The 26,017-nt window shown below is 38.0% G+C and overlaps 3 protein-coding genes and 1 pseudogene across 7 annotated transcripts in view; 2 read left to right on the top strand and 2 right to left on the bottom strand.

Moving 5' to 3' along the window:
- LOC125475960 (BEACH domain-containing protein B-like) overlaps positions 1 to 11,193 on the top strand; it is a 30,524-nt gene extending 19,331 nt beyond the window's left edge. For 3 of the 5 annotated variants that reach the window (XM_048581477.1, XM_048581476.1, XM_048581478.1), the window contains 14 exons: positions 776 to 1,240; positions 1,382 to 1,595; positions 2,147 to 2,368; positions 2,529 to 2,996; positions 3,076 to 3,405; positions 3,493 to 3,945; positions 4,045 to 4,091; positions 4,183 to 4,276; positions 5,158 to 5,364; positions 7,634 to 7,759; positions 7,879 to 8,250; positions 8,342 to 8,573; positions 9,040 to 9,806; positions 10,712 to 11,193. In XM_048581477.1, coding sequence (XP_048437434.1) covers positions 776 to 1,240; positions 1,382 to 1,595; positions 2,147 to 2,368; positions 2,529 to 2,996; positions 3,076 to 3,405; positions 3,493 to 3,945; positions 4,045 to 4,091; positions 4,183 to 4,276; positions 5,158 to 5,364; positions 7,634 to 7,759; positions 7,879 to 8,250; positions 8,342 to 8,573; positions 9,040 to 9,740 — 3,931 coding nt within the window. In that variant the 3' untranslated portion in view covers positions 9,741 to 9,806; positions 10,712 to 11,193. Of the gene's footprint in view, positions 1 to 775; positions 1,241 to 1,381; positions 1,596 to 2,146; positions 2,369 to 2,528; positions 2,997 to 3,075; positions 3,406 to 3,492; positions 3,946 to 4,044; positions 4,092 to 4,182; positions 4,277 to 5,157; positions 5,365 to 6,221; positions 6,845 to 6,943; positions 7,457 to 7,633; positions 7,760 to 7,878; positions 8,251 to 8,341; positions 8,574 to 9,039; positions 9,807 to 10,711 lie in introns of those variants that run through there. The other 2 variants (XM_048581479.1, XM_048581480.1) reach the window with 2 other exon arrangements.
- Positions 11,194 to 11,330: 137 nt separating this feature from the next.
- LOC103964927 lies at positions 11,331 to 13,413 on the bottom strand (annotated as a pseudogene).
- A 2,295-nt stretch (positions 13,414 to 15,708) lies between these two features.
- Positions 15,709 to 17,322, bottom strand: LOC125475961 (UDP-glycosyltransferase 91C1-like). The gene has a single exon (XM_048581481.1). It carries the CDS (start codon positions 17,320 to 17,322, stop codon positions 15,856 to 15,858), a length of 1,467 nt encoding a protein of 488 aa, XP_048437438.1. The 3' UTR covers positions 15,709 to 15,855.
- A 3,008-nt stretch (positions 17,323 to 20,330) lies between these two features.
- Positions 20,331 to 24,030, top strand: LOC125475962 (GATA transcription factor 25). The gene is made up of 7 exons (XM_048581483.1): positions 20,331 to 20,910; positions 21,152 to 21,235; positions 21,324 to 21,454; positions 22,450 to 22,557; positions 22,774 to 22,879; positions 23,603 to 23,656; positions 23,784 to 24,030. Exons 1-7 carry the CDS (start codon positions 20,617 to 20,619, stop codon positions 23,892 to 23,894), a joined length of 888 nt encoding a protein of 295 aa, XP_048437440.1. The 5' UTR covers positions 20,331 to 20,616; the 3' UTR covers positions 23,895 to 24,030.
- The last annotated feature ends 1,987 nt before the right edge of the window (positions 24,031 to 26,017 follow it).

Genomic DNA, 26,017 nt, shown 5'->3' on the forward strand with positions numbered 1-26,017 from the left:
AAAACCTGAAAGAACAAGAACAAGAAATACACACTCTCTTTTCTTTTCTCTCGCACACTTTACAAAATTCTCTCACTCTAATCCCTTGAGTGGTATACAATTTGTTGTTTTGCTTTCTTCTCAAAACTAGTACAATAGTCCCTTTATATAGACATAATAAAGGTCGTCTTCAATAAGGATTACTAATCCTAATTGGAATCTAGTTATGAATCCTTCTCCAATTGAGAAACTAACTCCAATTGGGAAAACAACTCAATTGGGAAAACAATTTAATCCTCTAAGACTATAGTTCCTTATAGATGTAGGACAACCTTATCATGGGCTGGAAAAAACCCAACATGTTTCATCTACACAGGATATCCAGAGATGGATATTTTAGATTGTTAGGTCTGGTTCTGATGCCTATTTTTGAGTCTTCTCTAGAGGGCAACATGCCCAAATCTCCAATCACTGGGAAAGGACAAGGAGTCACAAAACTGTGGTGGTTAATCTCTGATGTTTGTGGTCTGTATTGGCTGCATCAAAGGAAGAATTCTCATAGTTTATGACATTCTTGGACTACAACTCTCAGTTGGATTTAGGAACCTGGGGGGGGGGGGGAGTGGTTCTCTTTTCAACTTTGAAGTTCTTGTGCAGTTGATTTATTTGTATTTTCTTTTGGAGTGAGACTGTGTTGGAATCTAGGACTTCTACTGTTGTCTCTGTCATTCCTTTTCATGATGTGTCATAATTTATGATGAATACGATTCATGTTCTGATTGACTTTTTTGTTTAGGATCCCTGGGAGTTACAAGCAGCCAATTGATAATGCAGATGACATAGTAAATGACAAGTGGTGGAATCTGTATGACAATTTGTGGATTATTATAAGTGACATGAATGGTAAGGGACCAAGCAAGATGTCACCCAAACCATCACCATCTGCAGGTCCATCTTTTGGCCAAAGAGCACGTGGCTTAGTAGAATCTCTGAATATTCCTGCTGCAGAGGTGGCTGCAGTTGTTGTATCAGGAGGGATAGGCAGTGCGCTAGGTGGCAAACCTAACAAAGTTGTTGATAAGGCAATGCTCTTGCGAGGGGAGAGGTGCCCAAGAATCATTTTTCGACTTGTCATCCTATATCTATGCAGATCTTCTCTGGAAAGAGCATCACGTTGCGTCCAACAAGTCATTTCGCTTTTGCCATGTCTCTTGGCAGCTGATGATGAGCAAAGCAAAAGCAGATTGCAGCTGTTCATTTGGTAGCCACTTTTCACCTTTGAGGTTTCTAACCAAGTTCACTATAATAGGAAAAAACAATTCTAATTTGGGAGATAAAATTGTGATTTCTTTGTTTATAGTGTTATTCACAAAAATTTAACTTAAGTTAACATTGTGGCCAGGGCTTTGCTTGTTGTTAGGTCGCAGTTTGGAATGTTGGATGATGGTGCTCGTTTTCATGTGATATCACACTTGATTCGAGAAACTGTCAACTTTGGCAAATCAATGCTGGCTACTAGCATGATGGGGAGAGAGGACCCCTTGGACTCGGCAAATAGTGTAAAAGAAACAGGATCAATTCAGAATTTAATTCAGAGGGATCGAGTGCTAGCAGCAGTGCGTATTGCAAGTTATTTTAGTGATGTTATATACATATATACATATATATATATATTATGTTCTATCCCCACACTCACACTTAAATAAATGTTTAGTGCTGATATATTTATAGCGTTAATATATAAAATTTGGTTGAGCCATGCAGAAACAGCGCACCTAAATAGGCCCAAATGTGCTTTGTGCCATGTGGTGCCATGCATGATTGTCTTAGACCTAGGATTGAACGTGCCTGTGCCTCTCATGTCTTTGAACGGGCCCCTATGGTTTTCCTTTCATAGAACATAATTTATAAAATGAATCTTAGTTATAAGGTAGTATTAACTAGTAAGGTTAGAAATAGTTTAATTGTTCTACTTGACAGATTAAGAAATGAGAATAAAACGCGACTTACCAAAATAAATAAGTAAAACGCTGAGTAACTTTCCATTTGTAATTAATCATGGTATTTATTATTTAATTTGAGATATAAAATAAAATAAAACAATAAGAGGCAAAATATGCGTTGTAATCCTATGTCATCTACTGTTTTACTTAGTTTTATTTTTCAGGTGGCTGATGAGGCAAAATATGCAAAGTCATTAGATACAGATCGTCAAAGGCAGTTGCGTGAGCTCCAATCTAGGTTAGATGAAAATTCCTCTGCAGAATCTAATACTAGGAAAGCTTTTGAAGATGAGATACAGAGTAGCTTGGTCTCCATTCTTGCTTTAGATGACAGCAGAAGAGCTGCATTCCAGCTCACACATGAGGAGGAGCAACAAAATGTTGCTGTATGTGTTCCACTTTTTTCTGTTACTGAACATCGCTTTTCAAAATGAATAATAAACTAGGAGCGTGCAATTTCTTTTGTTCATTATTACCGTTGTTTCTCTTCTGACTTGTGATGCATATTATCAATGCTTGTAATTACTGACATACTTAAATTTCCAGGAAAAATGGATACACATGTTTCGCGCTTTGATTGATGAGAGAGGTCCATGGTCTGCTAATCCTTTTCCAAATAGTGCTGTGAGGCATTGGAAACTTGACAAGATAGAAGATGCCTGGCGACGTAGGCAAAAGTTGAGACAGAATTATCATTTTGATGAAAAGCTGTGTCATCCTTCATCATCTATGCCCACTAATGAGGTTGCACCTCCTGTTAATGAAAGTAAATCTGGTTTCGTGGGGCACATTCCTGAGCAAATGAAGCGCTTTTTGCTGAAAGGGGTATGGAAGATAATTGATGATGGGAGCTTAGAACCCAATGAAATTGATAATGAACTTGGTGGGCAGAAACTGACCCTCCCGAAAGATACTTCAGACAGCCAGTGCTCGGAATTATCCAAAGACAGTGGTGATTGGATGCAGGAAAGAAAAGATTCTTCATCCCCTTCACTTGAGACAGAAACTAGTGAGGTATTGGAGAGAGATGAATATGTTCACTGCTTGCTTTAAAAATGAAATTAAACTTCTAATGTCGGGATTTCTGTTTCAGGTTCTTACATCAGTTCCTTGTGTGCTTGTAACCCCAAAAAGAAAATTAGCTGGACATTTGGCAGTGATGAAAAATGTCTTGCATTTCTTTGGTGAATTTTTGGTTGAAGGTAGTGGAGGATCATCTGTTTTCAGAAACTTCCATGCTCCAAGTAATCATGATTTGGCCAAACCTGATCAAAAGCAAAAGTCTCTGAAACAGCCTCTAAATCTTGGTTTGGATTCTGAGAAGGCGGCCACAGTTGATAAATTTGATGCAATGAATGAAACTGTTCTTAATAGAAAACAATTAAAAAATATTAAGCGCCACAGGAGATGGAATATTGGCAAGGTTGGAGAAATAATTTTCATTTAGCTTTATTTTTAGTGTCTCTTGCGTATCGTAGTCATCTTTATTTATTTTTATTTTTTATCACAGATAAAAGCTGTCAGTTGGACTCGTTATTTGCTTCGATATTCTGCAATAGAGATTTTCTTCAATGATTCATCTGCACCAGTATTTTTGAATTTTGCATCCCAGAAGGATGCAAAAGATACTGGAACCTTAATAGTTGCTACCAGAAATGAATATTTGTTTCCGAAAGGAAGTGGTCGTGACAAAAGTGGAGCTATTTCATTTGTTGATAGACGTGTAGCACTGGAGATGGCAGAAACTGCTCGAGAGAGCTGGAGGAGAAGGGATATGACAAATTTTGAATATCTAATGATTCTCAATACACTGGCTGGAAGGTCGTATAATGATTTGACCCAGTACCCTGTCTTTCCTTGGATCTTGGCTGATTACTCCTCTGAGCTTCTTGATTTTAACAAGTCTTCCACCTTTCGGGATCTTTCAAAACCAGTTGGTGCACTTGATATGAAGCGATTTGAGGTTGGTTTGTATGTCATAAATTATTTGACAAACATAATCAATTCACATATTTGTGCATCTGTTTTTAACAAAATTATGGTGGCGTGCTTTCCCATACAGGTATTTGAAGATAGGTACCGTAGCTTCACTGATCCTGATATACCTAGGTAATATCCAAAGCCAGGTCAAGACAAAATGATTTTTTAGGTCCCAAGTGCTCTTTCTTTAATTGTCTCACCTGCATTTTAACATTTGCAGTTTTTACTATGGGTCTCATTACTCAAGCATGGGGATTGTGCTTTATTACCTTCTGAGATTAGAGCCGTTTACTTCTCTCCATCGAAATTTACAGGTACTCTTGTGGACAGTATCACATACCTTAAGTATCTAATGATATGTTATAAGTCTTCTTTTCAACTAAAATAAAGTGATTCCTAGAGAGCTTTATCTTTTGTACCCAACAAACTACATTACAGTTTTTCCTTTCATGGTTATTTTATCCTTCCATCACCATTTTTTCCTTCTTCATCTTTTTATTTTCATCTTTTGGATATCAATAAGCGGAGGGTTATTCACATTTAAAAATTTCAAAGCATGAGTTTCTGCCTAATCTTGGAATTATGGGCAATTTCACATGCATGACCAATAAGCAGAGGGTTATTCACATTTAAAATTTTCAAAGTATGAGTTTCTGCCTAATCTTGGCATTCATATCACATTGTTTGAATTTTTGTCTTTCTTAACTCTTAAGTGTGATATGTAATGTGTGCGTAGAGTTTTTCAGGGTATCAGCTTTTTTAATTAATATTTCTTAGAGGATTCTTTTTTATATGACATTTTACCAGAGATTATGTGAGATTTTAATTTTACCAAAGATATAGAGGTTCTGATGAAGCATATCCTCACGAGACACCACAATTGGACATAGGACTATACTTTTCAACACATTATGTAGGATTTTCAAAAACCATGGGCTAATCACTGTTTATTGTGGATTTTTATTCTAGTCAGTATTTTCTCTAAATCTAGCTTTATGATTTTTTGAATCGTATTTCCTATTTCTATGTATAAGGTTATAGAGTTGGTGCTTAAGTGTAGTATCTTTTTTTTATTCTTTTTTCTTTTTTTTTTTTCTGGAGCTATTGTGGTGCCATCTCGTATCATTTGTCTACCTTCTTACCATACTGAATCCTGATTAATGGTCCATGAATTTTACATGTTTCTTTTTATCAGGGTGGTAAATTTGACCATGCTGACCGTCTCTTTCAAAGCATTGAGGGAACATATCAGAACTGCCTTTCTAATACTAGTGATGTGAAGGAGTTAATACCGGAGTTCTTTTACATGCCAGAGTTTCTTGTTAATTCAAATGCTTATCATTTTGGTATGAAGCAAGATGGAGAACCTATTGCAGATGTTTGTCTCCCACCCTGGGCCAAGGTATGTAATATCTTCTCCAAGTAATCGATAATGCAGCAAGAATTGTTTTCCCTCATCAGTGCAATTTGTTTTGGTTCATTACATGCGTTATCTTTTCATAAAAAGAGGAACTTAGAATAATAGCTGAAACAAACTTGTGAATTTGTATAGTTGCACAAGATCTATTGACCTTGCTTTAATTCAAAGGGTGCCCCTGGAAAGATATTACGGTGATAGTAAGTGATGTAGCATGGTTAAAAGCTCATGCAGATTGAGGAGTGGTTGGGGAATCCACTCCAAACCATTCCACATCCTATTTAATTTCTGTGGAATTGAACCCTATGTCCCTTCTGGGAATATGAGTGTAGGTTGGGCAAAAGTTACAGTGTGCATTCAATGACTAGGCTTTGACAGTTATGGAAATCAGTGTGCATATCAATATAAAATCTACCAAAATCAACAGGTTCTGGAACCACATTGCTTTGACTAGAAATGGAGAGATGTAAAGAGTATACTGACCAAGTTGATTATGGTCAACTTCATAGACCAGAAGTGCACTCTAGCTAACTGAATGTGTCTTTGCAGGTAGGAATTGACTACATTTAGGAGAACGCTGATAATATGTGAAGTAAAAAATTAACACAATAAAAAGGGAAACAGTGGATTTGTTTACGCAAGTGGATCAGTCATGATACTTACCTGCGGGAACTGTTTATATTTTATAAAGAAAATATAAAATAAGTATAAAAAAGTTTTCATTGGGACTTGATAGATACAATCACCGTTGGCGTACAGATACACAAGACACATACGTGTTGTCTGCATGTTTCTTAAACATATGACCTTGCCAATTTTCTCTCTTTGTTTGGGTATAAAAGTTTGCCAGCACTGAGACTGCACCGTTGGAATCAAATTCTCTTTTGGAACAAGGTGATAAGGAGCAAGTACGGGTTGGAGGCGAATGGGTGGGACGCAAACCCTTAGCTGCGTGGTTCAAGTTGTAGCCCTTGGATATATATTTCTTCTGGTCTTTCCTTCTTTCCTAGAGTGCTGCAAGTTTGAGGTTAGCAATGGGGAAATGGTGAGGTTTTGGGAGGATGGTTGGTTGGAGGGTGGACCGTTGAAAGAGTAGTATCCTAGATTATTCTTGTTATCAAGAAAGCACGACCAGAGCATTTCAAGTCTTGTGGATTTTTCTTTTCAGTCATAAAGTTGGAATTTTGATTTCAGAAACTTGAATGATAGCAGAGGCGGCTAGGTTATTACAGAAGGTGGAAAATGTTCGTTTGATTCAATCAATAACGGATAATAGAAGGTGGAAACTAGACGGATCAGGATTGTTAACTTGCAAATCCTATAGCTCTTTCTTGTGCAGCAATGGAGCTACACAACATTTTCCACCCTTTTCTCAGATTTGAAAATCAAAAGCTCCTCCAAAAGTCAAAGTTCTTGCATGGTTAGTGGCTATCGGGAAGGTCAACACCTGTGATCAAGTTCAAAGGTGAAGGCTTTTATTTGCATTTCTCCTCATTGTTGCAGCTTGTGTAAATCTGAGGAGAGTGTTAATCATGTTTTTCTCCGTTGTTCTTACTCGATACAGCTGTGGCGGAAATTGTTCAAGGAAGTTAGAGCTAGTTGGGTTATTCCAAAAGATTGTTTCGTGCTTCTAAGTACCAAGTTCGAGGCTTTAGGAAAGGGGAGGAAAGCTACAGCTTTGTGGGACTGTATGGTGTTGGCAATTTTTTGGAATATTTGGTTGGAGCGTAATAGGAGAATTTTTTAGGATTATAAGGGAGTGGGAGTAGAGGAACTATGAGGTAGAGTAATATTCTGGGCATCAGTTTCGAATGAGTTCAGGGATTATTCTCCTTCTTATATAGTGATGGATGTGTTAGCAGCCGTAAAATGAATTTGGCTCTGCTTTAGTTACATGTAAATAGTCCTACCTGAGAGGTCTTAGCTTGTTTTTGTTGTTGCTGGATTTCTTATCCTGTTTTTGTAATTCATAGGGGTGTCACTCATTCTTTTGGAAGCCATTGTAAAGGATTTCTGCTTTACACATATAACTTTAGAAACTTTTCTTTTGGAATAAGACATCTGAGGTTTAAGCTTTTGTTTTCTTTTCTTCATCTTCCATCTTTTCTATGACATGAGATTTATTCACATTAGATACACCATTTCATTTTCATTGTTTTCTTTTCTTGCTACCTGATCCAATTATTTATTCAGGGCTCATCTGATGAATTGGTTTACATTCTTTTTTTGCTACCTGATTCAATTATTTATTCAGGGCTCACCTGAAGAATTTATTAACAAGAACAGAGAAGCCCTTGAAAGCGAATATGTTAGCTCTAATCTGCACCATTGGATAGATTTGGTATTTGGTTACAAGCAGCGTGGAAAACCTGCTGTGGAGGTACCTATGTGATAATTCAAACATTTTTTCAAAGTCTCCTGAACATTTTGTATTGCTTGATACAACTCTTTTACAAATAAACTGATCTCTGAAAATATTATTGAAAATTTGAAATGCAGGCAGCAAATATTTTTTATTACTTAACCTATGAAGGTGCTGTTGACCTGGAGACCATGGAAGATGATTTGCAAAGGTCAGCTATTGAAGACCAAATTGCAAATTTTGGCCAGACACCAATTCAGATTTTCCGTAAAAAACACCCAAGAAGAGGGCCACCTATTCCAATTGCACATCCCTTGCGCTTTGCACCTAGTTCCATTAACTTGACATCGATTGTTTGTAGTACAAGTCAAACACGGTCGGCTGCATTATATGTTCGGACTGTGGACTCCAATGTCGTTCTTGTAAACCAGGGTCTCACCTTGTCAGTTAAGATGTGGTTGACAACCTCACTGCAATCTGGTGGAAATTTTACCTTCTCTGGCTCCCAGGTTGGGATTTTGTTCTATTGTTTATTATTATGTTTGATTTGATTTTTTCTGGTAAGCATGTGCTTACTGCTTACTAAATTAACATGTACAGGATCCTTCATTTGGCGTTGGTTCTGATATTCTCTCTCCTCGTAAAATTGGGAGTCCTTCAGCTGAAAATTTTGAACCTGGAGGACAATGCTTTGCAACCATGCAAACACCATCTGAGAATTTTTTGATCTCATGTGGCAATTGGGAAAATAGCTTTCAGGTTATATCATTATATGATGGCAGAATGGTACAAAGCATCAGACAGCATAAGGATGTGGTCAGTTGTGTTGCAGGTATGTTTAACTAGAAGCCGAAATTATTGTTTCCTTTATGGCACATGCATGTGAAGAATAAAGACAAAGTTTGCTTCAGCCTATTTAAATTGAATTAATGAAATACAGCATAGGTGGCCAAGTGAAATGATTTTTTTCTCCGAGGGCCATGTGTTGGTTTGTTACTGTGATATCTGGGTTATGTTACCTTTTCTAGCACACAATGCTCATGTAGTCTTAATATGTTGTGGTTGTTTTTTTAAGCGAGTGAATCAAGGCTTGTGTCCTAATGTCATGCATGTTTTTTTTTGGGGACTATGAACTGTGGTAACCAATTGGGTGCTCAAATTCCAATGCATTAATATTTAATCTATAACAACTCCACTGATTTTTCCTCCTGCTTTGGGCGAGGTTTTTTTTTTGGCTTTTTAATTCTGGTACAGTTCTTCATAATGCTTTCTAAGATGCAACATTTATAATGTTGCAGTGGCATCTGATGGAAGCTTCCTTGCAACTGGAAGTTACGACACTACAATTATGGTGTGGGAAGTCTTTCGAGGTAGATCCCAAGAAAAGAGACCTCGTAATACACAGACAGAACTACCACGAAAAGATTATGTCATTGTTCAAACTCCTTTTCGTATTCTCTGTGGGCACGATGATATAATTACATGCTTGTATATCAGCGTGGAGCTTGACATAGTGATCAGTGGATCAAAAGATGGAACTTGTGTATTTCATACCCTGCAGAGTGGAAGATATGTAAGATCCTTGCGCCATCCATCTGGATGTGCATTGTCAAAGCTCGTCGCTTCTCGACATGGACGGATTGTGTTTTATGCTGATGATGATCTGAGTTTGCATCTTTATTCAATTAATGGTAAACATCTTGCTTCTTCTGAATCCAATGGACGCCTCAACTGTGTTGAGTTGAGTCGGTGTGGTGAATTTTTGGTTTGTGCCGGTGACCAAGGGCCAATAGTTGTACGCTCTATGAATTCACTCGAGGTCATAAAGAAATATGATGGTGTAGGAAAGATTATAACATCTCTAACGGTGACTCCAGAAGAATGCTTCTTAGCTGGAACAAAAGATGGAACCATTCTCGTATATTCTATAGAAAATACTCAACTTCGCAAAGCTACTGTTCCTCGAAATTCAAAATCCAAACCGTCTTCAACAGGATAAATTAACCGTTTGGGATGGAAATCATTTATTTTCAATGGCAAGCATGGATTTGGGAGGTGAATCAAGGTATGCACTATAGCCATTTTCCTGCAAGTTAATTTCGGTCACTTTATAAATGCCTTTATTTGGGAAATATAGACGCAATAATTGTGATTGTTTTTTCTTCTTTAGTACTGTATTCGCTGTTCATTGTACTGGTTTAACATGTTATTTTTTGTCCAGTAAGATGCACATTAATCTTTATTTGAACATAAACCAAAACAACCAAACATATATTGGCATATGGTAACAATTTTCCATATTCCCTCATGGTTGGATGGAAATTCTAGTAACGTGTTGAACAGTCTGTTGGTTTATTACTTTCCTCAAAAGCTTAAGCTGCCAAAATGTGGACCAGGACAATTGTTTTCTCTCCACCCCGAGTTCTTTGAACACAATGAAGGCCATGGAATTTTAGCCTGTTTGCTGTACTAAAAATTAAGACTCACTTCGCACCTAAGAAAAAAACTAAACTTTTATGTAGCTGCTTGTACGTCCGTGTGCATATGCGTGTGTGTGTGTGCTAATATCTGATGATAATTCTTGAATTCGTCAACATCTTAAAATTATGAAATGTGACAGCTGGATATGTTTTGTGTTGGTTGATATAACTCGTGACCCCGGTAACTGTGTGATTGTGTGTGGCTGTTGTGGTTGCTTTATTTCAGATTAGAATCATGTGGTTGGAAGTATCCGTAATGAGAATTGGGATTATTGCAGTATTTGCTTTTGTTTCCGTTAGATTTGGCTGCAAGTATATGTATTCATGAACTAATTGTATATTACCTCTTATGATATTAAGCGCATGTGGGGTGTGTGTGTTGTCAGATTTTCACAAAATTGGTGGTTGAAGTGCTCGTAATTACAGTTGAAGTTGTGGTATTTGTTTGTGTGCCTTTAGATTTTGATTATCTTCTCAACCTTCAATACAGGAGTCTGTAAAATATCTCAGAATATTGAGCCATGTCATCGCATGCCAGGCCTCAGACTCATTTTGATTTTGGTTTCATCTCCTTGACGTTTTGGCGTGTCAAGACAATGAACTGGATTACATGCAGTTGCGCAAGAATTGCATGAACATTTTGTTTCAAGCCTGTTCAAGCTCCAGTTATTTTAATGTAACACATTCAGAGCTCGAAAACTTGGTGAGGTGAATTTTTCTGCAACGTTTCAAAATAAGGTAAAATACTGGCTTCTTAAAACTTATAGCACTTCATTGCCACCCTGTGGGGCGTCAACACATACCTGTACTATATGTTCTTGGTAGGTTAGATTTCAAATATTGTGTATTAACCAGTGGCAGGCCAACTCTGATTTTTCCTTTCCCAAATAGCTAGCGTTAATCCTCCGAACTTTGTATAGACGGGTTGCAATGCCTTTTATTTTGTCTAAAGCAATGAAACCCCCTTTTTTCTTTCCTGTGTAGCATATTTAGTTTGCATAAATCATCTGAAGTTACGGGTATTTTAGTAGTTACGGTTTTCCATAGGTGGGCTGTGATGCTTTTTTTGTAGTAACGCTTATGTGTGGGGTATTCGTTAACATTCGCTCTCAGCAGATAAGGTTTTTCCAATTTGTGGTTGTTTCGCTTGCGAATACGCTCTATCTGTACAGAATGATGTTCTAATACGAGTGTGCTCGTGAACATATTGGTAAATAGAGCTCCCACAAGCTGCTCTGATTTGTATTGACACGAACAGGTACGAAACTTATGTGCTTGCGGTTGATTCTAAACCTTTGTTTCCAAAATTCTGATGCATTTTCCCTTCTTTAACTTGCATTGTGGACTTTTGCAAACAATTGTGTGCCGTTTTTCAGATGGCTTTCATGTATAATTCCAGTGATACTTTTGTTTCGAATGTCGGAACAAGTTTCATGTTATTTCAGAGGTACACATTTTTGTTGCAATTTGTGACATAAACTTGCCTAGTAAAGTTATTCTGTAACCCTCGGTGGCCTATTCTCTTCGAGAAAACATATGAATTCATCCACTATTCGATTGTTCTTATTTCTGTCTCTAAACAAATCCTTCATTTCCTTAGCCCTAGTCCTTAACGATTCACCCGAGTCGTCCACCACTGCCAACCTTACAAACTCAGCCACCGAGTCACGAGTAAACGACCCGTCTCGCTCGTTCCTAGGTATTTCCACCCCGAGCCCCCTTCCATTCCCCAATCGAGCATTAAGCCCTTGGTCGTTCACCATCGGAAAAAAACATCAAAACCCGTCCGAACACGAGCCCTTCGATCATTGAGTTCCAACCGCAGTGAGTCAAGAATCCCCCACCGAGTCATGACTCAGTATGCGCACTTGCGGAGCCCACCCCAAGTGTACCACACCTCGACCCTTGACTCGTTCCACAAACCCTGGAGGAAGCATCTCCGACACTGATTGAGTCGACTCGGGCGGGTTTCTCAACACCCAAAAGAAGGGTACCCCGGACATCTCCAACCCGAGAGCCAACTCGGTGAGTTCCTCCTGACTCAGTGTCGCTTCGGTCCCGAGTGCAATGTAAACCACCGAGTTGACTCGTTGCTTGTCAAACCACCCTTTAATGCCACCCCATGTTTCATCATATTCACTTGCCTCCTCTTCTATGTTTGGCGGTAGAAATCCAACCGGAACAACGGGTTTTACTTTTACCTCGCGGTAAAGCTCTCTCACCAAATTTAACCACTCGGGCTCAAACTCGTCAGAGCTTCTAACAAACACAACGTCGCTCTCCTTAATCGCAACCCCAAAACGCACCGTATCCTGAGTGCCCGACTCGTTCCCGCTTGATGCTTGCACCCACTTGGCAATCTCGTGGAGCCGATACGCCAAGTCGGACTCGAACGGGACCCACTTGGGGACCACCGTGAAATCCTCGGCCTTGGTCCTCCCATCCTGGCCGCTGATCAGAACCGACGGCGGGCCGAGGTAGGCCAGGCAGGCGGCGTTGACGCAGCAGAAGAAGGCGTGCGAGACCCCGAGCCTGGCGGCTATGGCGGGAAGCCAGTGAGGGGCATAGTCGTAAATAACCCAGTCGGGTCTTGAGGACTCCAGGAAAGCGGTCAGCGGGGTTTGTAGCATGTCGAAAGCCGTTTTGAGTAGTTGCTGCTTGTGGAAGGGGACGTCGGTTGATGATTCGGCGTCGTTTGGGAGGTTAGGGAGGCGGGGGAGAGGGAAGGAGACGAGGTTGACGAGGGAGGAGAGGTGGGAGGGTATTTTGCGAAGTCTGGAGAGGTTTCTTGGGGTGGAGACGAAGGAGACGGTGTGACCCTTTTGAGCTATGAGGGTGGAAAGGTGGAAGAAGGGGATGAGGTGGCCCATGGCCAGCCATGGAAACACCACCACGTGAAGAGCAGCTCCTCCGCCTCCTCATCCTTGGCCTCCACTCTGAGTGTTCTGGTTGTCCATGGAGATTGACCTGTGTCCACTCTGAGTGTTCTGGTTGTCCGTGGAGATTGATCAACACAGAGCAGAGGATAGGGGAGGTGGAATATACGGACGGATTTAGAAAGAGTAAGCAAGTCTTGACCTTTTGTGTGTTGTCAACTCAAGTACAAGAAGTATTCAAAGTGGAAGTTTGAAAATTATTCTTACAAAAAGTCATTTGATTTACAGACCGATTAGTTATTTTAGTGTATCAAATAAATTAATTGTATAGGTAGTAAATAACATATTATTAATCATGAATCATCTATTTATTGATATAGTTGAATGACAAAATTGGTCTTTATTTAAATTATTTTTTTTGTTTGGATGATCTTTAAATGAAAATTAAGAAATTTAACAATAATTATAAAAAAATTACAGTATTGATGTGTTATTTGCAAGTGAAGAAATGCAAGTCTTAATTTTATTTTCGGTATCTAAATGTAAGTTTTATTCATTTGTTGTATATTATCTTGCAATACCTACACCACTTGGACTTCTAAGTAGCTGTAGGAATCATTGAAATCATAAAGTTTAACCCTAATCTCAATGACAGGTAATATCATCACATGACATGGGTAGGAGATTATATCTCCGCAATGTTACTCCAAGTTCTCATAATTTAGTTGTCCATTTTGAACCTAGATTTTGAGATCTCTAGTCAACTAGGTTGGATTTTCACTGTACTACTCTAAGTATAAGCTTTTACCCCATTCCCCTCGTTGATGCAACTTCCTCTAGTCAATCTTTTAATAATTGGTACCGCTAGGTTGACTACTTATACATTCTATATATATGGCCATCACAAAACCTATCAATGCATGGAAATAAATTTCGTTTGAGAGTAGTTGTTTTCCTACGTTAAGTCCTCCAGACGTATATTAGGACTTAATTACTAAGTAATTTGCCAACACTTGAGTAAATTTCCCCCACATTTAAGGTATTCAAGACCTTAAAAATATCATAGTAAGAGATAATATTTTCCACTTTCTAGAAGTAAATTACTTTTTCATTCTTCTTAAGTTGACATATAATCCAACGTTTTTGGAAAAATGGCGCGCGTCTCTTTCCCTCATGCATTTGTTCGGCTTTGAAACAGTCAGAGAGACAACTAAATTAAAATTGACACATGATAAAATATGTGAAATTGGTTTGTCAAACAAAGAGACAACTAAATAATTAATTTGTCAGCATGAATCATAATTCATATGTAAAATGGAAATACCAATCAATTCTACGGTAAGAATACGATTCATTGCAACGATTCATTAGACGAGCAAAAACAAAATATAGTCATGCAATTCAATATATGATCTCTTTGAATCTTCAAAGTAATGCATGCACATGAATAATCAATGTTAAATGAACATGACATAATGAATTTAAAAAAATTTGGGAAATATGGTCGAGGCAAATTTTACATATTGTGTCCTTAAGACAAAGTATTTACGCCACACTATATTGTGCTCATGGTTGATCGGCGTTTGTCTCCTAGCATACGACGACCACGTCTTTGCAATATTAGCAATCCAAATCACAAGGCTTTAATGAACCATGATTGTGTTAAGTACTCTTTCATATAGACTCAATATATAGGATATTACAAAACTCTCTAACAATGAGAAGATCACCTTATTTTTATATATGTTGATTATGTTTACAACTACATTTTAGGGGACATATGTGGTGATATAGAGCTTAAATAAGATCATTAATTGACATGCATGTCGTACATGTAAAAAGTACGATTTTAGTCATATTTATACATATGTTCATGCATGACATATATATATAACCTACATTAAATCCCCTTGATTAAGTAGTACTTGCATGATAAAATTAATCCCTAGAGTAGATCTCAAACAATTTAATTAAAGGAAAACTAATAAATAGTTCAAAAAATAGTACCAGGAAAATGTAAAAATGTAGTTTTTCGTTAAAAGTAAACAGTACCAGAAGTGTTTCGTTAAAACTCCCTTTAATTAATGATCCACCAAACAATTCGATGCAACATAAGCCACGAAACAATTTGAGTTAATGATCCAGGCCAAACAATTTAATAATAATGTCCATGTAACTTTTGAGTAAGATCCACCAAACAATTTAAATGCAGCTTAATTATGGAGTAGGCATCCATGCATATACAAACAGATAGAATTTTATATGCATGTAGTTAAACTAGCTAGATAATCTCAAGATCATACACTTGCTTTCACTAGTTAGTTTAGGTATATGTTAATAAAAGCCTAATGGTATTAGATTAACTATTTTAAACTCGTTATTTTAATGAGAGAATTCCAGCCGTGGGGTATGGGCTGACTAGTAAATTTTAGGTTCAATGCGTATAGAATATTATAGAAATTGAGAATGTAAAAGTTTTTTTGATGACTGTAGGGCTTTCATATTTATAGAAATTGAGAAAGTATGTGATTATTTATGAGAAGTTAAAATTTATGCGTCTTTCTTACAAAAATTCTGATGTAGTTTCCTTTCTTTAACTTGCATCATGAACTCTTGCAAACAATTGTTCACCCTTTTTCGGATGACTTTCATGTATAATTCCAGTGATACGTTTGTTTCGAACGTCGGAACAAGTTTCATATTATTTAAAAAGTACACATTTTTGTTGCAATTTGTGACATAAACTTGCCTAGTAAAGTTATTCTGTAACCCTCGGTGGCCTATTCTCCTCGAGAAAACATATGAATTCATCCACCATCCGACTGTTCTTGTTTCTATCTCCAAACAAATCCTTCATTTCCTTGGCCCTAGTCCTTAACGATTCACCCGAGTCATCCACCATTGCCAACCTTACAAGCTCAGCCACTGAGTCACCCGCAAACGACCCGTCTCGCTCGTTCCTAGGTATTTCCACCCCGAGCCCCTTCCCATTCCCCAATCGAGCATTAAGCCCTTGGTCGTTCACCATCGGAAAAAACATCAAAACCCGCCCGAACACGAGCCCTTCGATCATTGAGTTCCAACCGCAGTGAGTCAAGAATCCCCCCACCGAGTCATGACTCAGTATGCGCACTTGCGGAGCCCACCCCAAGTGTACCACTCCTCGACCCTTGACTCGTTCCACAAATCCAGGAGGGAGCATCTCCAACACTGACTGAGTCGACTCGGGCGGGTTTCTCAACACCCAAAAGAAGCGTTCCCCGGATAGCTCCAACCCGAGAGCCAACTCGTTGAGTTCCTCCTGACTCAGTGTCGCCTCGGTCCCAAGCGCAACGTATACAACTGAGTTGACTCGTTGCTTGTCCAACCACTCTTCAGTGCCACCCCATGTTTCATCAAATTCACTAATTGCCTCCTCTTCTATGTTTGGCGGTAAAAATCCGACCGGAACAACGGGTTTTACTTTTACCTCGCGGTAAAGTTGTCTCATCAAATTTAACCACTCGGGCTCCAACTCCTCAGAGCTTCTAATAAACACAACGTCGCTCTCCTCAATCGTAAACCCAAAACGCACCGTATCGGGAGTGACCGACTCGTCTTCGCTTGATCTTTCCACCCACTTGGCAATCTCGTGGAGCCGATACGCCATGTCGGACTCGAACGGGACCCACTTGGGGACCACCGTGAAATCCTCGGCCTTGGTCCTCCCATCCTTGCCGCTGACTAGAAGAGACGGCGGGCCGATGTAGGACATGCAGGCGGCGTTGAAGCAGCAGAAGAAGGCGCGTGAGATGCCGAGCCTGGCGGCGGTGGCGGGAAGCCAGTGAGGGGTATAGTCGTAAATAACCCAGTCGGGTCTTGAGGACTCGAGGAAAGCGGTCAACAGGGGTTGGAGCATGTCGAAGGCCGTTTTGAGTAGTTGCTGCTTGTGGAAGGGGACGTCGGCGGATGATTCGGCGTCTTTTGGGAGGTTAGGAAGGCGGGGGAGAGGGAGGGAGACGAGGTTGATGAGGGAGGAGAGGTGGGAGGGTATCCTGGGAAGTCTGGAGAGGTTTCTTGGGGTGGAAACGAAGGCGACGGTGTGACCCTTTTGAGCTATGAGGGTGGAGAAGCGGAAGAAGGGGATGATGTGGCCCATGGCCAGCCATGGAAACACCACCACGTGAAGAGCAGCTCCTCCGCCTCCTACTCTTTTGCCTCCACTCTGAGTGTTCTGGTTGTCCATGGAGATTGACCAACACACAGGGGAGGGAGGGAAGGAAGGATATATATCAATTGGTACGGCATGAGCAAGAGGAATCAAGTTGTATATTTGTTTGATACGCAGGTCTTGGCTTTTTGTGTGTTTGCCAACTCAAGTAGGAGAGAGAAACTTCTCAAATTTTTAACAAATCAGCGTGTCGGAAATACGATCCGATAAATCTATCCGTTAAATCAAGTTTATCCTTCACGGTAAGGAATAAATGGGAAGCTAGATTCACATGGGCATCCGTTTTCATGGGAGGAGGAGAATCTAGATTCTTCGCAGACACTTGACTCCTTGAGATTTTTATTTTTATTTTTATTTTTATTTTTATTTGATGGTTTGTCTATTTTCTTCCCCATCACCTCCACCGTTTTTTCCTTATCGTTTCCTTTTTTTATTGTGAATATTTATTTCAGAAAACCACCGTCACCCCCAGTCAATCGTTCCCTTTTTTTGTTGTGAACAATTATTAAAAATGGTTTTTGATGCAATGCGGTAGAGATATGGATCGTTGATAATAAAACTGGTCGTAGCTCCGGTAGTGGATGATGATTCTCCAGAGACCGATAAAAAAGAAGTAGAACCTCGCTTCACGTCTCAACAGACCAAATTAATCAGTAGTCACAAACAGGAGTTGAAAATCAGAGTGCGATAACGACCATACGAACAAGCTACGATGATTAAACAAACTACTACAATTATTTGATCAATGAAAAAACAAAAGCCAAGGTGGCTACAAAACTCTAAGAAGTTATATTGTGTGCGACTTGTTTATCATATATACAAGCCCTACTTAAAAAGAACTGAATCTAAGAAACCCTAACTCGGATTGCTAAACTCAAATCCTACACTAACGACCAAAATTCAAATATTAGAATAAACTTAAATACTAATATTTTCCAAGAGACACTCTGGCTCTTGAGAAATTTTTTATTGTGATCGGAACACGGGTACGTGGTACACAACGCGTTTTTATATAAGTGATGAGAATTTTTATTTTTTAAGTTAACAATTTTTTAATACATATATCATACCATTTATAAAATAACACATGATGTACTACTTCATATCCTGATCATCCTAAACAATCTCTCTTGTACACCAACGTCACGTATGCCACAGTGTCATGCATGCAACAAATATTGTCAAATAAACAATTTAATTCACGTTAAATCCGGAAAAGCATCTAAGAACAAAAACTAAACAAGATATTAGATATAATAGTTGTTTAAACTCACAACATCAAGGAGTTGTGAGAACATCAATCTTATCTCTATTAATTAATAAAACACTCATTGTCAATTAAAATTCCATAAAATTGTCAGTTTAACCCTCTAATTAAAACAGAACATTAATAAGAAATATGAAGCAGAAATGTAATTTCACATAACTAAATTTTGCTTTTTTTTTTTTTTTCAAAAACCTCACCTACATGTAATCCTAACATATATCTAAAAAAAATAAAAAAAATAAAAAAATTTCCGACTCCCACATTCTCTGTCACTCTCTTCCTCTCTCCTTCTATTTCAAAAACAAAAATATAAAAAAAAAAAATTTACACACTTTGTGTGTGTCCATATGCCAATATACATTAAATTAAGAAGGGAGTGGACAAACCATGTAAAAGACGTAGCCGGATTTGCTGCGACTTCCTCATTTGCATTTGTGCCCATGAGACATCAATGGCGACAATAAAATAAACGTCATGATCGTGTTGACCATTACCTACAATTTTATAAATACTGCTATAATTTAAAATAGTTACATGATTACTGCTCAAGCTACCATGTTAGTCGACTGGCTAATTTTCTCGTGCGACTGGTTAATCAAAATTTCCGACCATAATGTCATTGTCCAACAGTGACTTTCAAAAAAAACATATTAAGTAATTAATTTTCTATAAGTTCTTTAATTTTGTTCTGTATGTATGTACAAACAGTAAACTCACAAAACGAAACTTTATTTCGACCACAATGAAGGTGGTCGGCGACAATTTCTGTGATTGGCACCAATGGCATGTGGGTAATATGCCATAGGGACACAAATATAAATGTTGCTATGCTTATAAGTGTATTTGCTCACAATTGGTGGCTTCATCCGAACAGAATGAGGAGATTGGTAATCTTCCTTTTAAGTTTGTACTTCTCCTTAAAACTTATATAAAAAATGGTATACAAAAAATTAGGGGCAGTAATGTAATATGCACTAACCAAATTTTGTTTTTATTTTCCTTATCCACATGTCATCATAGCTTATCTTTAAATTTTTTTTTTTTATTTATTTTTTTTTTTATAAGATATAAGCCTCTCTCTACTCCCATATTTTATCTCTCACTCACTCCCTATCTCTTTCACATTTCTTTCCAACATATCTCCCAAATTTTTCCACACAAAAAAAATAATAAAAGCAAACAGTATAGGCCCAAGGCAAGATACGACTGTTAGCATTTTCTCTTCCAAGATTCTAAGTCTATGAATGATATAATTCTAAAGTTTGTCGAATCCGATCACTTCTCAAACTTTGAGAAGGAACTGACTGAACATGATCTCCTGAAGAGAACCTACTCAACTTTTGATGCCTCAATTGTCCTGCGAAACAATATAGGCCTCAAAACTTTACTAAGTTTGGATTTGATTTCAGCTTTATTGTTCGCTGAAAAGAACAACCAACTCTTGATGAAACATCATCAAGCTCACCCCACTCACTCGAATGCAATTCGTTTCCTTAAAGCAAATGCAAGTGCATATCAAGGCCCAAACTGCCATTTTAGGCTTGGGAGACGCGGCATGAATTCTAAACCAAAGCCCGCACTCCAAGTGGGACAAAAATAAGGCCAGTCCAAGGATTTAAGAATTAGGGCCAAAGCCTACACAAATTAAGAGAAGAGTTAGCCCACAAATGCTCTCTCCCTGCCAAGCCCACGAAGCCCAGTAGTGAAAGGGCATACGTCGTAATTATCGACATCAAACAGGGGGACCTCTCGTTGTACCGGCCATACCTGTTGTGCCCACACTTCGTCTCTCTCTCTCTCTCGCTCTCTCTCTTCCCCAAAACCCCAACACTTTACTGAAGCCAGCGATTGTACCGGCCATACCTGTTGTGCCCACACTCTCTCTCTCTCTCTCTCTCTCTCTCTCTTCCCCAAAACCCCAACACTTTACTGAAAGCAGCGATTTGATTTTGCGCTAGGGTTAGGGTTAGGTTTTCACACATTGATCGGTTCCTCTGTGTAATGCTTGAACGACCATCGATCCGATTCGTGAGCATCATTCAATGTCAATGTACGGACACTCGCAGGACATGACGATGCCCAACCCGATCCCCGCCTGTGACGACGACGATACCGGCGCCGCCGATTCCATCGACAACGCCCACATTCAATACGATTCCCATACGCTCGAGGACGGCGGCATCGTCGTCGTCGAGGACGTTAGCTCCGACGGCGTCTACGTTCAGGGCGGCTCCGCTAGCTCCGAATTGCGTGGTCAGCCTTACGACGGCTCCAGCCAGCTCACGCTTTCGTTTCGCGGCCAGGTCTTTGTTTTTGACGCGGTTACGCCGGAAAAGGTAAGAACTTTATTCGAATTTGATTGGTCATTTAGGGTTTTTTAGAGCTTGTGAATGATGATGTTCTGTAATTTACAACAAAATGTTGGTTGCTGGAAAATAGAGCTCTGTAATACGAAAAGTTTGAATATTTATTAAATTAGGCATAAAAATTGATTCATTGAGCAACACCATGCTAGTATGATTATAGTTAAATTTCTTCAGTTACTATTTTTTTTGTGCATTTTGATGTTGTTTGAAGGTTCAAGCGGTGTTATTACTGTTGGGAGGAAATGAATTATCGCCTAGCGCTCAAGGGACGGAGTTGGCATCTCAGAATCCGAGGGTATCTCATTAGACTGGAAAATTTTTGCATCCTATTCGTATGTGAATATATTATAATGGTGTGTTTTCTTGTACTCCATATTATGTAGGCTACAGAAGATTTTCCCCGATGTAGTCAACCTCACAGAGCAGCGTCATTATTTAGGTTTCGGCAAAAGAGAAAAGAGCGATGCTTTGACAAAAAAGTGAGATATGGTGTTCGTCAGGAAGTAGCACTCAGGTTCGTTTTTTTAATTAAGAAAGAAAAGTTGCAGCAGGTGGTGTAGTCTATATAATATGCTTCTGCTCAAATTCCTTTGGTATAATGTATGAATTGATTGGATGTGCTTATTGAATTGCAATCAGGTGGTGTAGTCTATATAATTGTGTGCCTGTTAAATTGAAAAAGTAGAGATTCTTTTCTGTTACCTTGTTCATTGGTCTACTGTGATGTTAAGTGTTTGCAGTTTAGTGTAAATCAAACAACCTTTTTTGGGGGTTAAGATAGCCGTGTACCTGTGCTGTCTATGCTGATAGAGTTGTGTTGTAATGAATTAGGCTTCCTTTTATAAGTTTAATTGTATACAGTTTCAACAATAATATTACATATCTTTTCAAAACCAAGTCGATTACAGATTTATGGATTAACAATTCAGGTCCAGAATAATGATTTAAAAATTGGCATTAGGACTCTGCCATAGTTTATAATCCCACATAGGGATCTTGATTCCTTACTTAATTGTTGGCATGGTTCAGGCTTTTAACCTTTTACGTCATTCTATTACACTCATGACTCATGTGAGTAATCTATGCATAATGTTTGAGCAATATTATCTCAAATATCTTGTTACACAAAGCTAGCTTTCTATTTATAAATAGGGCTCTACCAATTAATGTCACATGGTGAGATTTTTCATACTTATGTGGAACCAATTATATGGAGCACATTATTATGACAATAAGCTAATTTAATCCAGAAAAGGAGAGAATGCCTCAATTAGTCCATGAAAAAAAAACCATACGCAAAATATATCTCCTGTATTGTACAGGTTCATTTAATACGCTTGTACACAATTGGTCCAAGGAAGAAAGCAGGATATGATGAGCATCGTACATTCTGTTGATTTCTCGTCTGTTGCTTATTATTGTTATAGATCTCTACTTTCTTTTGTTTCATTATGCTTCATTCTTTGTTTAAGTTTTACATTAAATGTTTGATTCATGTATATAAATCAGGATGCAACGAAACAAGGGGCAATTTTCTTCCTTCAAAAAGTCAGATGGAGATGGTAACTGGTCTAATGGCCAGGAGTCGGGGCAGGAAGATACCCATGCAGAAACCTTGTGAGTCTATGCAGTATTGTAGAGTTTCGTAATCTTAAGGGAACAAAAGAAAATAAGAATTTGGTGGATGGGTTTTTTATTTTTTGTGTACTAGATTTTTGTTTCCTATTTCTAAAGGCGTATTATATTTGTTTTTATCATTCTTATACTTTATGCGTCTTACCTGTGACTAACTATTCTTGCACCTCTTATGATTTGCATGTTTTACCCGTCCAGCTGCAAGCATTGTGGAATAAGTTCAAAGTCCACACCAATGATGCGGCGCGGCCCATCTGGTCCGAGGTCTCTGTGCAATGCTTGTGGGCTTTTTTGGGCAAACAGGGTCTGTATCTTCTCTAGCGATGAATTAATCACTTCATTTCTTTTATTGCAACAATATTATGGTCTCTTTCCTTCTTTATGGATCCTTTGCCCTCTTCCAGCCACATATTTACTTGATAAAAATTAATATTGTATTTAATCTTGACTTGTTTGTGCTCCATGAATCACTAACAAAAGTTTAGAGGTCTGAAGAGTTGACCTCTGAAAAACTCCCAAGTCTCCAACTAAGGCTATAGGAGACTCTGAGTCCAGAGTTGTCGTCTGTTAAATAGGAATATTACATGGAATTTTCTTGATTTATTCATTCTTCAAACGTGATAGCATGAACTGGTAATGTCTGTACAAAAAAAAAAAAAAAAAAAAAAATCAAGAATAAATATATGTTGGGACTTGGGAGAGGTGATAAAGAATAAAGGGTGATAACATGGATTTGTGTGGTTTTAACACCATTTGATGTATTTGCTCTATTTGTGGCTATTAGCAAGTAAAATTTTTTTACATCATAAAATATTCAAAGGTGTTATTTTATATTTAATTTACATTTTAGCTCCCAATTTTAAGATTGATAGTTTTTCTCGACCTTGAATTCATTAGACGTAGATTTCAAGAGAATATACACTACAGGCATTCTTTGTGCATTACCTGTAAATCCGCCATATAAGCGAACCTAGTATTTTTGCACCGGAGATCCACGCTTCATACAATTTACATCAAATTTTTGCAGGGTTCCATGAGGGAACTTTCCAAGAGAAGCCATGATGTCAAACGAACTGAGCAGGTGTGTGTTCCATCTTCCATGTCTCTGAGTACATTACATCAAACAAATTGGTATTGCTATGTGTAGAATGGGTTTTCCATTATCTCTGCTCAATCTTGTGCCCTTCTTTTATGTATATTAAAAACAGGGAGGTGAATCTGATACTAAAGATTTGGACAGCGTAACTGCTATCGATGCACACAACAATCTTGTTCCCTTCTCTAATGGTGATAACTCGGCTTTAGTTGCTGAAAACTAGGTTTCGTTAAAATGCCAACGTTGTCTCCGGCATCATTCAAGTAGGCTTTCCCAGAATTTTCATTCGGCTTGTCCGATCTTTATGTACAGCTATAATAGTGCCGTGATCAATACAAGAAGTAATCTATTTTTTTTCATTTTGATTTTGTTTGTTGAGTTTTGATACTGACTCTGCTTGACACCAGCTGAGAGGATACAAAACCTACCTAAACCATTTCACTATTTAATATTTTAGTACATTGTACATCATTAATGTGTAATTGTTTATATGAACTGTGAAAGGTCTTAGGTTTGATTTTCGTCAAAAGCGAATTCAAATCAAATTATTATGGTTAGAGGGTAGTCCATTCATCCATCCAAGGGGCCAAAAGGCAATGTATGCTAGAAAGTTGATCAATTGTGAGGCAACAGTTTGAGCCTAAGTACTGTATTGCTATTTTTCCCTATGCCTAAAAAATAAGTAAAATGAATGGCGTATTTTGGATTTTGGAGCTTGCTTTATGACAATACTACATTTCTCATCTTTGCTATATAGTACTACAATTTAATGATATTTTTCTTCACTTGTAAGTGAGAAGTCTAAGGTTCGAATTTCATAGGAGAATGGCCAGTTCAACACCTATTTATTCTCTCGGAGAATGGCCAATTCAACACCCATTTATTCTCTCGTGCCTTAATGTAAGTATATCGCTATATCAAAAATATTTGGTCTCTAGTTTGCTGAATTATGATAAATAAATTATGATGGTTAAATTCAAATCTTGGTAGAAAATGGGAAGCAATTTGTGACAATTGCGCTCTCTATTTTCTAGGAAAATTCTGATAATTTCCATTGTTGTTATTAAGAATTTTTCATTGTTATTGTTGAAACTAATGGGCAAAATAATAAATAGGTTATGAATTCATTGTTTTTGAGATTTGAACTTAAAATTTCTCACTCGCTACTGAAAGAATATATACTAGTATTAAGTGATGAATTATTAGTTAGTTTTGTAATTTTGTGCTCTAACAACCATATATTCCTAAAAGTGTGTGGACAGATCATAATTGCAAGTACAACATTATCCTTTTTGGATCAATTGGCCATGACCATGATGGCCAACCTAGTCCATTCCTTATAAGGACACCACACCAGTCCCCCAACTCTGCATTTTTCCCTAAATAATCCACGCCACTTTCCAAACCCAATCACTAACCCCATGCCTACCATCACGAGCCGTTAGATTACATTCCCGACACCCATCAACTGCATCTGGGTCCCGCCAGCTGTTTCCTCATTCATCACCCCGGCCCCCACCAGAAAGCACCCGCATGTGGCCATGGACCCCACCCCATCTCCATCCAAGCAATCAAAATTTAATACCAACTCCCGCGCAACACTAGATACTTACCCTACACCAAAATATAAACCGAGTGGTGCTATCCATATCCTGCTAATTTTTAATCATGATCAAATTTATTGAAGAAGATCGAACAATATAAGTTAGCATAAATGTGTGAAAGACATATGCTCGAAAAGATAGTACTATACCCCTTATCTAAAATAAGTCATTATATCGTGCCAATATTATGTTGTTTTAAAATTATAGTCAGAATCATTTGTTCTCTTTATCATAGTATGAAGATATTTTTTTACAAATTTACTTTAGAGATGATTTAGTCATTTAAGTATTAAATAAATTGTCAATTATCATAACAAGTAACAATTCGTAACCAGTTGTTAATTTATGTAATTCACACGAACGACTAAGTGGTGTCCCAATCAAATGAATTTTTTAAACAAATTGTTAGATGATAAGGAAAATGATAATATTAGGGAGATCAAAATTTTTAAATCAAATGATATGGTTGTAGACGATTGACTTAATGTCAATTAACGTATTTGTTTTGTATTGATGACATATTATTTGATTTAAAATTTTAATATTTTTAATATTATCCGATGAAAAAATAATTTAGTTATAACGTTAAAATGACTTCAGATCGTTATGTCAGAATAACGTCATTCCACTAAGAAAATTACTACTCAGGTTATCGAATTAAAAAGTGTACCACACAAAAATTGTGAAAGGGAATATAAAAGTAGGAAAATATAAATTTCGGCTTTTTGAATATTTTATTTTT

This window comes from the organism of the source record quoted next, unplaced genomic scaffold (genome assembly GCF_019419815.1).
Source record: "Pyrus x bretschneideri cultivar Hongxiangsu unplaced genomic scaffold, Pyrus_bretschneideri_v1 Contig17, whole genome shotgun sequence".
In the NCBI taxonomy this organism is placed as follows: Eukaryota; Viridiplantae; Streptophyta; class Magnoliopsida; order Rosales; family Rosaceae; genus Pyrus; species Pyrus x bretschneideri.